This window comes from Phacochoerus africanus, chromosome 1 (genome assembly GCF_016906955.1).
Source record: "Phacochoerus africanus isolate WHEZ1 chromosome 1, ROS_Pafr_v1, whole genome shotgun sequence".
Taxonomy (NCBI): Eukaryota; Metazoa; Chordata; class Mammalia; order Artiodactyla; family Suidae; genus Phacochoerus; species Phacochoerus africanus.
The window spans coordinates 237,907,898-237,922,094 of NC_062544.1; the positions used below are offsets into that span (position 1 = coordinate 237,907,898).

The window sequence follows — 14,197 nt, forward strand, 5'->3', positions numbered from 1 at the left end:
TGGCCTGACACAGTGGGCTAAGGATCTGGCATTGCCACAGCTGTGGCTTAGGTCACAGCTGCAACTCGGATTCAATCCCTGGCCAGGCGACTGCATTCTGCCACAGATACAGCCAAAAAAAAAAAAAAAAGAAATTGAAAAAAATCTTTAAATAAAAACTTTTTTTTAAATAAAGAGCCAACTAAACAGATAGTTTGTGATCATAGATTCAGTTAGTTAAAATAAAAGAGATAGCTAAAAGGACATTACTGGGACAAATGGAAAAACCTGAATATAGACTACACAATATTGTATCAATGATAAATGGCCCAAGTGTCATCACTGTATTATGGTTACATGCTGGAGAAAGTCCATGTTCCTAGAAGGGACAAACTCATGTACCAACGACATGTCTGCAGTATACTCTGAAATATGTACAGACACACACGTAAATACATACACAGAAAGAAAGCAAATGTAGGAAAATACTAACAATTGTGAATCTAACTGAAAGATATATGGTGCTCCCTGTTATTCCTGCAGTATTTCTACAAACTTGAACTTTTTTAATACAAAGTTAGAAAAAAGTATAAATCATGCTAAAATAAAAGGGAAGATTTTAATGTGATAAGCTCATTCTTTCAAAAGGCATTCTCTTGTATTATTAGAATCTTTTCTTTTTTTTTTTTTTTTTGGCCATACCTATGGCATGTGGAAGTTCTTTCTAAAACCAACAGTTTTTTTTTTTTTTTCTTAAGAGTAAAGAGCAAAGATTAGATCACCTTAATTGTCCAACTGTCATTTGAGAACCAAAGACCAAGGGTAAAACTTCTTAATCCTTTCTGAATTAACATTATGAGCCACTAAGATAGAGAGTTAAAAATGGTTACAGCTTGGAGTTCCCCCTGTGGCTCAGCGGAAATGAAACTGACTAGTATCCCCTGAGGATGCAGGTTCAAACCTTGGCCTCACTCAGTGGTTCGGGGATCCGGTGTTGTCACGAACTGTGGTGTAGGTCACAGACATGGCTTGGATCCTGCATTGCTGTGGCTGTGGCATAGGCCAGCGGCTGCAGTCCCAATTCAACTCCTAGCCTGGGAACTTCCACATGCTGCCGGTACGGTCCTAAAAGGAAAAAAAAACAAAAACAAAAAACAGTACAGCTTAACATACTCAGGCCTTGAGCTCAAAATACTACACTCAAAGATCGCTCAGGAATTCCCTGGTGGCTAGGAGAGCGATTCAGGATCCGGCGTTGTCACTGCTGTGTCACAGGTTCAATCCCTAGCCTGGGAATTTCCATGCCCAACACCCCCTAACGCACAAAAAAATCCCTCAAATGATCCATTTCAATCTTTTTCTTTTCAGTTAGCCTAATGCAAACTTTAAGATTTGTAGCAGAGCAAACAATGCAAAAAATAAAATCTGTATCAACTCTGTCAAATGTTTGGTTTCCAAAAACTTATGCTACCTCACTTTTCCCAACAAACCTTCCAGGTGAGTAGAATTTTGTAATGATTCTACTACAAAGTACCACCAGCCAGCCTCAGCCAGGATACACAAGTAAAGGCAGGGGCAGACATTATTTTAACCTTCTGGACTCACAGGTGTTTTTTGGTTTTAATGGTAGATTTTGGTGTTAGGAATATTTTAAATTTCACACTAACTTAATTCTCTAACCTTTGCCCATTTTTTCTCCACATGAAATTTCAGTAAATTATAAGCTATGCTCCTCCTCTTTGCTAAGGCACTAAGTGTACTGACAACACAGACCTTAAAAGGGGGTTACTGAAGAGTCTTCATACACAGGCAAAAGGGAAACAGAAATTAAATAATCTGCTCTTAGTCACTGATAAACAATGTGTCTATGATCTGAACTCAAGAATATAACTAAAGCAAGTCCTATTATACTGAGCCATACAAAAAACTAGGCAGTTCTCTCAAAAACAGTACAGTAAATACACTGAGTAGTGTGCCCTCTGCTGGCCTTCTGAGAGCATGGCATGAGTCCGTTAAACATGCATTTAAATGGTTACAACAAAAAGCTGACTCTAATAGAAGTAAAAAAAAAGTGTTTTATTTATTATTTGATTTACAATGTTGTGCCAATTTCTGCTGTACAGCAAAGTGACCCAGTCATAGACTCCCTTTCTTACCTTTCTTATATTATCTTCCATCATGGTCTATCTTAAGAGACTGGATAGAATTCCCTGTGCTATACAGTTATACAGCAGGAACTCTGCTTATCCATTCTTTTTTTTTTTTTTTTTTCTTTTTAGGCCCGCACTCATAGCATATGGAGGTTCCCAGGCTAGGGGTTCAATCAGAGCTACAGCTGCCGGCCTACACCATTGCCACAGCAACACAGGATCCACAGGATTCAAGCCACGTCTGCAACCTACACCACAGCTCACAGCAACGCTAGATACTTAGCCCAATGAGTGAGGCCAGGGATCGAACCCACAACCTCATGGTTCCTAGTCAGATTCATTTCCACTGTGCCACAATGGGAACTCCATTTGCTTATCCATTCTAAATTTAATAGTTTGCATCTACTAACCCCAAATTCCTAGTGCATCCTACTTTTTCCCCCCTCGGCTATGGTAACCACAAGTAATCACTTCAAAAGTAAAAGAGAAACAAAGTCTTTCTCAGACAAACAAAAATTAAGAAACTTGTTGCCAGCAGAGCTGCCTAGGAAGATAATGTTAAGTTCTTCAGAGAGAAGGAAATTATATATATCAGAAACAGATCTATATAAAGAGAGGAAGAGAATCAGAGAAAGAATAAGTGAAGTTTACTTTGTATGAGAATCTCTAGTTGTATCCATGTTGCTGCAAATGGCATTATTTTGTTCTTTTTGAGGCTGAGTAGTATTCCTTTGTGTGTATGTACCACATCTTTTTAACCCATTCATCTGTCAATAGACATTTAGGTTGTTTCCATAGCTTGGCTATTGTAACAGTGGTTTTATTTTAGAAACTCCTACAGACCACATACCTTATGGTCGGAACTTTTCTCCTACCAAATAATTAGTGGATATAAAACAGAAAAAATTTTAGGAGTTTCCTTGTGGCACAGGAGGTTAAGGATCTGGTGTTGTCACTGCAGTGGCTGGGATCCCTAATGTAGCCTGGGTTTAATCCCTGGCCTGGGACCTTCCATATGCCATAGATATGGCGAAATAATAATAATAAGATAATGCATTGTTTTTTGCTTTTTTTTTGTTTTAGGGCTGCACCTGTGGTACATGGAAGTTCCCAGGCTAGGGGTTGAATCAGACCTAGAGCTGCCAACCTCCACCACAGCCACAGCAACATGGGATCCAAGCCACATCTGCAACCGAAACCACAGATCTTGGCAATGCCGGATCCCCAACCCACTCAGTGAGGCCAGGGATCGAACCTACTTCCTCATGGACACTAATCAGATTCGTCTCCACTGGGCCACAACGGGAACTCCAAGACTGCCTTTTGAAAGAATGAGCTTATCACATTAAAATCTTCCCTTTTATTTTAACATGATTTACACTTTTTTTTCTAACTTTGTATCAAAAAACCATTCAACATTTTAGCACAGCAAAAAGAAAAAAATTTTTAGAGTGTCCAGATATACTTAACAAAAATCCCTCCCTGCCCGGGAATATTTTTAAAGTATATACTTAATATATAGGTATGACTGGGTCACTTTGCTGTACAGCAGAAATTGACAGGACACTGTATATCACCTATAATAAACTGTTAAAAATAATAAAGTATATACTTCACTTAAAAATATTTTTCATTCTTCCAAATAATTGTACTTTTTGATCATGTGATTTTTCTTACTTTTTATTTCTAAGGAATGCAATTTTATTTCTGAATCATATGGAATTTTGAAGAAAATGGAATTTTCTTTTTTTAGCCATGCCTGTGGCATGAGGAAGTTCCCCAGTCAGGAACTGAACACAAGCCACAGCAGTGATCGAGCTGCTACAATGACAAGATTGGATCCTTAACCTGTTGTACAATGGGAGAATGCTAGAAATTTACTTTTAATTACTCAATTTTATTACATGTATAGTTGTACAACGATCATCACAACCAAATTTTATAGCATTTCCATCCCAAACCCCCAGTGCATCTCCCCACTCCCCAACCTGTCTCATTTGGAAACCTGAAGTTTTTCAAAGTCTCTGAGTCAGTATCTGTTCTGCAAAGAAGTTCAGTCTGTCCTTTTTTCAGATTCCACATGACAGTGACAGCATTTGCTATTGGTGTCTCATTGTATGGCTGACTTCACTTAGCATGATAATTTCTAGGTCCATCCATGTTGCTAAAAATGCTGGTATTTCGTTCCTTTTAATGGCTGAGTAATATTCCATTGTGTATATGTACCACCTCTTCTGGATCCACTCCTCTGTCGATGGACATTGAGGTTGTTTCCATGTCTTGGCTATTGTAAATAGTGCTGCGATGAACATTGGAGTTCATGTGTCTTTGCGAGTCATGATTTTCTCTGGATAGAGACCCAGGAGTGGGATTGCTGGATCAAATGGTAGTTCTATTTTTAGTTTTCTGAGGACTCTCCATACTGCTTTCCACAGTGGTTGCACCAATTTACATTCATCAACTGTGTACTAGTGTTCCCTTTCCTCCACACCCTCTCCAGCACTTACTGTTTGCAGACTTTTTGATGATGGCCATTCTGGCCCGTATAAGGTGGTACCTCATAGTGGTTTTGATTTGCATTTCTCTAATAATGAGTGATGTTGAACATCTTTTCATGTGTTTTTTGGAGAACTCTAGAAATTTTAATTCACACTGATTCTATAAACTTCCTCCTGAACATTATTTCATATATTGATTATTATGCTGGAAAAGTTTTAAACTTGTGTTCAAAAAAACAGAAATACAAGCATAATAATGCAATAATTTCAATATCTGTTAACTTTAAAATTATAGTTTGCTGTGGTATTTCTTGCTTCTCATGCTTATCATGAAATCAACCCAGCAATGTTACCATATTCATAGTCTTTCCTATCAATAAATATTTACATGATTTTAACAACTGATTATATGTCACTTAAGATTGTTTTAGTTTATTAGACATGAAGTTAAAATGCTGTCCTAAGACCTCTAGCAGCCCTGTTCCTGGATGATTTTTTTTATCTGTTCTATGAATAAATGATCTTGCTTATACAGCTATATATATGCTATACAGTTCTTAAATAAAAGATATTAAGGTAAAAGAACAAAAATTAAGGTCTTTCCTAAAGATTATCGTACTAAGTAAGGCAAACAAAGGAAGTCAAATGTCATATGATATCACTTATATGTGGAATCTAAAAAAAAAAAACAAAAATAAATTTATAGAAAAAACAGAAATAGACCCACAGACATAGAAAACAAACTTATGATTACCAAAGGGGAAAGGTGGGAGAAGAATAAATTGAGAGTTGGGATTAGCACAGATAGACTACTATATAAAAATAGATAACCAACAAGGGCAAACTGTGTAGCACAGGGAACTATACTTGATATTTTGTAATAACCTATAAGGGAAAAGAATCTGAAAAAAACAGATATAGAAATATGTATAACTAAATCACTTTTGCTCTACACCTGAAACTAACATAACATTGTAAATGAACTTTAATTCAATAAAAATGAGTGACTAAAAATAAATAAAATATAATACTTAAAAAAAATGTAAGATCTTGTTGTTCCCTGTGGCACAGTAGGCTAAGGATCCAGCGTTGTCACCACAGCAGCACAGGTCACTGCTGTGGCATGAGTTTGATCCCTGGCCCAGGAATTTTCTTCATGCCATGGGTGTGGCCAAAAAAAAAAAAAATTTAAGGTCTTTAACTTAAACTGAAATAAGCACACTAATCACAAAATAGAAATCTTTATGTATTTTCTTAACTTACCACCTCTCCTGAATTGGACCAAGTTCAGAGAGATACAAGATGTGCATAAACAAAACAAGAAAGAATCCTAAATGGGACAAGGACAATGGAAAGGGACTCTTAAATTACCTCCTAGAATAAAAAGGGGGTAATTTCTTACCTCTGGAAGAAAGCACTCTCTGCAGCAGTCAGGAGTCCCTTCAGGTATCCACCTTTGAAGTGGTTAATCCTGCTACTGCAAGGGAGTTTCTTTGGTTTGAAGCAGAACCAGGGTTCTCCAGTGTAGAGATCTGTAAAGTTGCACAGGGGAAGACTCCCAGGAAGACACACGTTACACTCAGTAGTTTCAGAAATTCTCCCTGAACGGAATAGACTCTTGAAATAGACCCTGTCTGGTTTCTCTTCTTGCAGGTGCTGAAGGACTCTGATCCCTTCACTTGGGTGGACCAGAGATATGGACACTTTAACTCTGCCTGGCCAGAGCAGAGTGAAAAAGACCTTGTAAAACCCATTTTGGTAGTCTACCACTCTGCCCACGGCCCCTGCCTGCAGCTTAGGAGAGTGGATTCTGGCCTGCAGGTAGTCTCCACCATACTTCTTGGGCTTTCTTTGAAAATCTTGTACATGAACCAGTACCTCCAGCTGGCTTCCCACCTTGAAGAAGGCTGCAGAGTTCAGGATGACAAAGTAGCTGGAAGAAGGGTCAGTACTCTTCAAAAAGGGGATGGGGCCCACATCAGGCAACTGCCACTGTAAGGCAGCCAACAAGGAGTCCTCCTCCAGGCGCTCCCGACTAGACAGAATCTGATGCTCATAGCCACAGTAAGGATTCCGGCTAATTCCCGTCACCTGGGAGGAAACAAACTGTCCACTACTGTCGATGAAAGTGGCTGACGCAGTCGCATGATCCAAGTACTGAAGAGAAAGGCACAAACAACAGAAACCACAGCTACAATAAATCTCCATATATTCAACCAAATAAATCTCTGTTTTGGTTTGAATTTTAATAAAACTTAACTTGGGACCACTGGGGCCACTTGTTTTGCTCTTCCTATGCTTTAAATTCCCACTCTTACGTTTTAAGTTCACCAATAAAAAGTAAACCCAGGAATTCCCCGGTAGCTCAGCGGGTTAAGGATCTGGGATTGTCACTGCTATGGCTCGAGTCACAGCTGTAGCAGAGGTTTGATCCCTGGCCTGGGAATTTCCACATGCTTTGGGCACAGCCAAAAAAAACAAAAAGAGTAGTAAGCCCATGAAATTCCAGGCCCCCACCTTTGACCCCAATAAAAAAAGAACCCCAGGCCCATGCCCTCTCTCTCTTCTCAAAGCTTCTTGATGGTTATTGCTGAGGGTATCCTGCAATCATGATAAGAACCACAAGGGCCACTGCAGCCACAACACTGGTTATCAGAAGGCTGAGATGACACAAAACACTTCCTCTCAATTTTGCTGTCAACATAAACCTTCTCTTAAATGAGTAAGTAAATAAATAAAGTCTTTGAAGAACAGAAATTTTTAAAATGCCAGATATCAAAAACACTGTTGTGGAGTTCCCGTCGTGGCGCAGTGGTTAACGAATCCGACTAGGAACCATGAGGTTGCGGGTTCGGTCCCTGCCCTTGCTCAGTGGGTTAACGATCCGGCGTTGCCGTGAGCTGTGGTGAAGGTTGCAGACGCGGCTCGGATCCCGCGTTGCTGTGGCTCTGGCGTAGGCCGGTGGCTACAGCTCCAATTTGACCCCTAGCCTGGGAACCTCCATATGCCGCAGGAGCGGCCCAAGAAATAGCAACAACAAAAACAATAACAACAACAACAAAAGACAAAAAAAAAAAAAAAAACAAAAAACACTGTTGTAACCCAGTAGGACCCTACAGGACTTTCCCAAACAGACCCCTCCCCCACATCCTCTGCTGTAGCTCAGCTCCAAAGTACCAGATAATATCTCATGCATAGTTCCTGAATTTTTCAGATGTTAAAAACCACCAAATGGAAGAAATTAACTACTTAATGATCGTAAGCATGTAGCCCCCAGACCTACTGATGCCTTAAACTGATAACATTTTAACTACCCTGTTACCTCACCATCAACCAATCAGAGAACTGTGCATGAGCTGATCTCATACCCTGTGATACTCCACCCTCACCTGGCCTTAAAAAATTCTTTACTGAAACTCTTCTGGGAATTCAGGGTTTGGGGAGGGGAATGAGCCACCAGTTGTCCTTGCATGGCCCTGCAATAACCTTTCTCTGCTCCAAACTCCAACTTTCAATTTGTTTGGTCTCACTGTGCATCAGGCACAGGAACCTGCTTTTGGTAGCACTGTAACAGAAATGAGGAATTCCTCTGAAAGGCTTACTAGTAGAAGGGACACAGCTAAGGAGAGAATCTTCACTGCTTGTGGAAATGTCAACAGAAACTTCCAAAACTAAAAGCCAAAGAGGAATAAAAAATGAGAATATTCAAGAGCTATGGGGGGAGTTCCCATCGTGGCACAGTGGAAACAAATCCGACTAGAAACCATGAAGTTGAGGGTTCGATCCCCAGCCTCGATCAGTGGGTTAAGGATCCAGCGTTGCTGTGAGCTGTGGTGTGGATCTGGCTGGCATTGCTGTGCCTCTGGTTTAGGCTGGCAGCTGTAGCTCTGATTAAGACCCCTAGCCTGGGAACCTCCATATGCCTCGGGTGAGGCCCTAAAAAGACAAAAGACAAAAAAAAAAAAAAAAAGCTATGGGGTACACCTAACAGGAATACTAAAAGGATCAGAAAAATAGAAAGGAACAAAAGAAATATCTGAAAAACAATGACTGGAATTTTCCCCAAATTAATGTCAGACACCAAACCAGAGATCCAGGAAGCTCAGAGAACACAAATCAGAATAAATACCCCCCAAAAAAAACAAAAAAAACCTACACCCAGGCACATCACATTCAAAATGTGGGAAATCAAAGATAAAATATCTTAAAAGAAACTAAAGGAAAAAGAAAATCTTATTTTTAGGGAAGCAAATATAAGAATTACATTCAACTCAGAAATCATGCAAGCAAGAAGACAGTAGAATGAAATAGTTAAGGCGTTGAGTGAAAAAAAGTCACCAATCTAGAACTCTGTACCCTACAACATTATCCTTCAAAAGTAAAAGAGAAACAAAGTCTTTCTCAGACAAACAAAAATTAAGAAACTTGTTGCCAGCAGAGCTGTCTAGGAGGATAATGTTAAAAGAAGTTCTTCAGAGAGAAGGAAATTATACATATCAGAAACAGATCTATATAAAGAGGGGAAGAGAATCAGAGAAAGAATAAGTGAAGGTAAAATAAAAACTGTCACTTTTCTTATTCTTAACAATCTAACAGATAACAATTTGCTCAGAACAATAAGAACAACAACATATTTATTAAGTATACTTTATATATACATAAGTGAGATGAAAGATGGAAATTATACAAGGCACAGGAGGGAATAATTAAGAATATTTTATTAATAATAAGGTACCTTTATAAACACCTTCTGCAGCTTCATGCCAAAAAAACAAACAACCCCATCAAAAAATGGGCAGAAGATCTAAACAGACAATTCTCCAAAGAAGACATACAGATGGCCAAAAAACACATGAAAAGATGTTCAACATCACTCATTATTAGAGAAATGCAAATCAAAACCACTATGAGGTACCACCTTATACGGGCCAGAATGGCCATCATCAAAAAGTCTGCAAACAGTAAGTGCTAGAGAGGGTGTGGAGGAAAGGGAACACTAGTACACAGTTGATGAATGTAAATTGGTGCAACCACTGTGGAAAACAGTATGGAGAGTCCTCAGAAAACTAAAAATAGAACTACCATTTGATCCAGCAATCCCACTCCTGGGTCTCTATCCAGAGAAAATCATGACTCGCAAAGACACATGAACTCCAATGTTCATCGCAGCACTATTTACAATAGCCAAGACATGGAAACAACCTCAATGTCCATCGACAGAGGAGTGGATCCAGAAGAGGTGGTACATATACACAATGGAATATTACTCAGCCATTAAAAGGAACGAAATACCAGCATTTTTAGCAACATGGATGGACCTAGAAATTATCATGCTAAGTGAAGTCAGCCATACAATGAGACACCAATAGCAAATGCTGTCACTGTCATGTGGAATCTGAAAAAAGGACAGACTGAACTTCTTTGCAGAACAGATGCTGACTCACAGACATTAAAAAATTTATGGTCTCCAGAGGAGACAGTTTGGGGGGTGGGGGGATGTGCTTGGGCTGTGCGATGGAAATCCTGTGAAATCAGATTTTTACAATCATTATACAACTACAGATGTGATAAATTCATTTGAGTAATAAAAAAAAAGAAAGAAAAAAGAAAAACAAGGCAAACAAACAAAAAAGAATTGTGCCAAAGGAAGCAAGACTAGTGATGTAAGTGTACCTATACAAGGTCAGAAAGAACATATATAACAGGACTGATGAACAATGTACCCCATCTAAAAACAGCTAGTAAGGTATGAGGAGGACATACAAATCTACAAAGGACATAAAGAATCAAGGAAATATGTCATTACCAAAAGATAACAATAATCCTCCAATTAACCAAGCTCAAAGGCACAGAATTTAGCAATCTATATGATAAATAAACTCAATGAGCTACAAAACACAATTCAACAAAATACATGAACAAAATCAGAAATTTACAAAGATATAAATCATAAAGAAGAAGCAAATGGAAATTCTGGAGTTGAAAAGTTCAATGAGTAAAATAAAAATTGTAATAGAGGGCATCTATAGAGCAGAGGAAAGCAAATGGAAGACAGAATAAGTGAGCTAGAGAATAGGAACTTTGAAATAAGCCAATCAGAAAAGAAGAAAAAGAAAAAGAATGAAAAAGAGCATAGAAAGCCTACATGATCTACCAGATGCTACCAAATGTACAAATACTAGAATAATCAGGGTTTGAGAGAGAGGAGAGAGGGAAGGGGGTGGGGGGGTAAAGAGTTTAAAGAAATAATAGCTGAGAACTTGCTAGATCTAGGGATATACTTGGACAACCAAGTTCAAGAAGCTAATAGAATAACCTATTATCTCTATGCAAAAATACCTCCTCCAGGAGTTCTCTTGTGGTGCAGTGAGTTAAGGATCCAGCATTGACAATGCTGCAGCTCTGGTCACTGCTGTGGTATGTGTTTGATCCCTGGCCCAGGAACTTCTGCATGCCATGGGCATGGAAAAAAAAAAAAAAAAAAAAGCATAAAGAGCGATTCCTAAAAGTAGCTAAAATAAAAACATTGTAATCTACAAAAGAATGCCCATTTGGCTGATAGTAGATTTATAAGCAGAACCCAATAGGCAGGAGAGAGTGAAATGACATATACAAAGTGCTGAAAGAAAAAAATTTCCAGCCAAGAACACTCTAACTAGATAAGTTATCCTTCAGGTATAAAAGAAAAATAAAGACTTTTTTAGACAAAAGGTGAGGGAGTTTATCACCACTAGACTTGCCTTGCAAGAAATGCTGAAAGGAGTTTTTTGGGTTGAAATGAAAAAATGCTAATCAGTGACATGAAAAGATACAAAAGTATACAACATATTGGTAGAGATAAATATACAGATTTCAAAAACTCTAATTCTGTAATAGGATGGTGTGTTTACCACTTAACTATAGTATAAATGTTAAAGAAAATAACTATAGCTACTCTAATTTGTTAACGAATACATGATATAAAAAGAAGTAAACTGTGACATCAAAAATTTAAAAGGGAGAGAGTAAAAAGATGGAATTTTCTATTCAATTGAAGTTAAGTTGTTATTCACTTAAAATGGACTTCTTTGGAGTTCTCACTGTGGTGCAGGGTTTTAAGAATCCAATTGCAGCAGCTTGGGTCACTACAGAGGGACGAGTTCAATCCCCAGCCCAGCAGAGGTTAAAAGAATCCAGTGTTGGAGTTCCCGTCGTGGTGCAGTGGAAACGAATCCTCCTAGGAACCATGAGGTTGCAGGTTTGATCCCTGGCCTTGCTCAGGGGGTTAAGGATCTGGCGTTGCCGTGAGCTGTGGTATAGGTCACAGATGTGGCTCAGATCCTGCGTTGCTGTGGTATAGGCTGGCAGGTGTAGCTCCAATTTAACCCCTAGCCTGGGAAGCACTACATGCCACAGATGCAGCCCTAAAAAGCAAAGAAGATAAAAAAGAATCCAGTGTTGATGCAGCTGCAGCTCACATTCAATCCCTGGCCCAATCCTATCCATACACTGCAAGTGCAGCCATTTTAAAAAAAAAAGAAAGAAAGCCCAACTACATGCAACCCATAGGAGATTCACTTCAGGTTTAATGACACACAAAGGCTCAGTGTGAAGGGATGGAAGAAGTATTACATGAAAATGGAAACCAAAAGAAAGGGAAATATCTAAACTTACATGAGATAAAATAGACTTTAAACCAAAAACAGTAATAAGAGATAAAGAAGATCAATATAGAATGACAAAAGGGTCAATTCATCAAGATAATATATCAGAAATCTATACCTACCCAACGTCAAAACACCTAAATAAATAAGCAAATACTAATAAAACTGAAGGGGAAAATAGACAACAATTTGTAACAGCAGGGGGTTTCAATACCTCGGTTACAGCAATGGATGGATCAACCAAACATTAAACCAATGAAGAAACACTGGACTTGAACCACATACCAGATCAAATGAACCTAAGAGACATTTATAGACTATTCAATTACAGTAGTAGAATACACATTTTTCTCAAGTGTACATGGAACATACCCCAGTTTAGATCAAATGACAAGCCACAAAACAAGTTTTAGCAAATTTAAGAAGACTAAAATCATACCAGCTATCCTTTTTGACCACAATGTTATGAAGCTAGACATCAACAACCAGAGGAAAGATGAAAAATCTACAAATGTGTGAAAATTAAACAACACATTACTAAACAACCAATGGGTCAAAGAATAAATAAAAAGAGAAAATGTTTAAATATTTCAAAACAAATAAAGCTGGAAACATACTAAAATCTATGGAAAACCTACTTCAAAAGCAGTTCTGAAAGGGATGTTCATAGCAATAAATGCATATATTAAGAAAACAGATCTCAGGCAACCTAACTTTACACTTCAAGGCACTAGAAAAAGAATAAACTGAGCCAAAGTTAGCAGAAGGAAAGAAATAAAGATCACAGTGGAACTAAATTAAATAGTGACCAGAAAAACAATAGAAAAGAATACCAAACTAAAAGGTGGTGTTAAAAATTAACACAAAATCTTCTCAAACTCTTCCGAAAAATTTAAAACACTCCTAAACCTATTTCACGAGATTAGCAGTATCCTGATACCAAAGTCAGATAAGGACACTACAGGAAAACTAAACTACAGGCCAATATTCCTGATGAATATAGATGCAAAAATTCTCAATAAAATATTAACTCAAGAGTTCCCACTGCAGGAGTTCCCATTGTGGCACAGCCGAAATGAATCCAACTAGGAACCATTAGGTTGTGGGTTCAATTCCAGGCCTCACTCAGTGGGTTTAAGATCCAGCATTGCCATGAGCTGTGGTGTAGGTTGCAGACATAGCTTGGATCTGGCGTTGCTGTGGCTGCGGCGTAGGCCAGAAGCTGTATCTCCAATTTGACCCTTAGCCTGGGAATCTCCATATGCCACAGGTGTGGCCATTTAAAAAAAAAAAAAAAAAGTTCCCAATGCAATGCAGTGGGTTAAGGATCCAGCATTGCCACAGCTGTGGCAGAAGTTGCAGCTGCAGCTAAGATTTGACCCCTGGCCTGAGAATTTCTATATGCCTCAGGTATAGCCCAAAAAAAAAAAAAATCAATTCAATGATATACTAAAAGGATACATACCATGACCAAGTGGGATTTATCCCTGGGATGCAAGGATAATTCAACCTACACTAACCATTGTTTATGATAACCATATTAATAGACTGAAACATTAAAAATCATATGATCATCTCAACAGATGCAGAAAAAGTATATGACAAAACACAACATCCTTTAACGATTAAAAAAAAAAAAAACTCCCAACAAACTGGGTATAAAAGGTAAATACGATAAACACTATTTACAACAAACCCTTAGCTAACATCACAGTCAACGGTGCAAGATTAAAAGCTTTTATTCTAAGAACAAGACAAAGATACCCACTTTCATCACTCTTATTTAACATTGTATTAGAAATGTAGCTGGGAGTTCACGTCGTGGCTCAGTGGTTAACGAATCCAACTAGGAACCATGAGGTTGTGGGTTTGATCCCTGGCCTTGCTCAGTGGGTTAAGGATCCGGCATTGCCATGAGCTGTGGTGT

General features: G+C 38.4%; 1 protein-coding gene across 4 annotated transcripts in view; it reads right to left on the reverse strand.

Annotated features, from left to right (window-relative positions):
• Window positions 1-14,197, reverse strand: part of NXPE3 (neurexophilin and PC-esterase domain family member 3) — a 40,188-nt gene that overhangs the window by 15,320 nt on the left and 10,671 nt on the right. For all 4 annotated transcript variants that reach the window (XM_047793247.1, XM_047793253.1, XM_047793231.1 and 1 more), the window contains one exon: window positions 6,030-6,784. In XM_047793247.1, coding sequence (XP_047649203.1) covers window positions 6,030-6,784 — 755 coding nt within the window. The remainder of the gene's footprint in view (window positions 1-6,029; window positions 6,785-14,197) is intronic.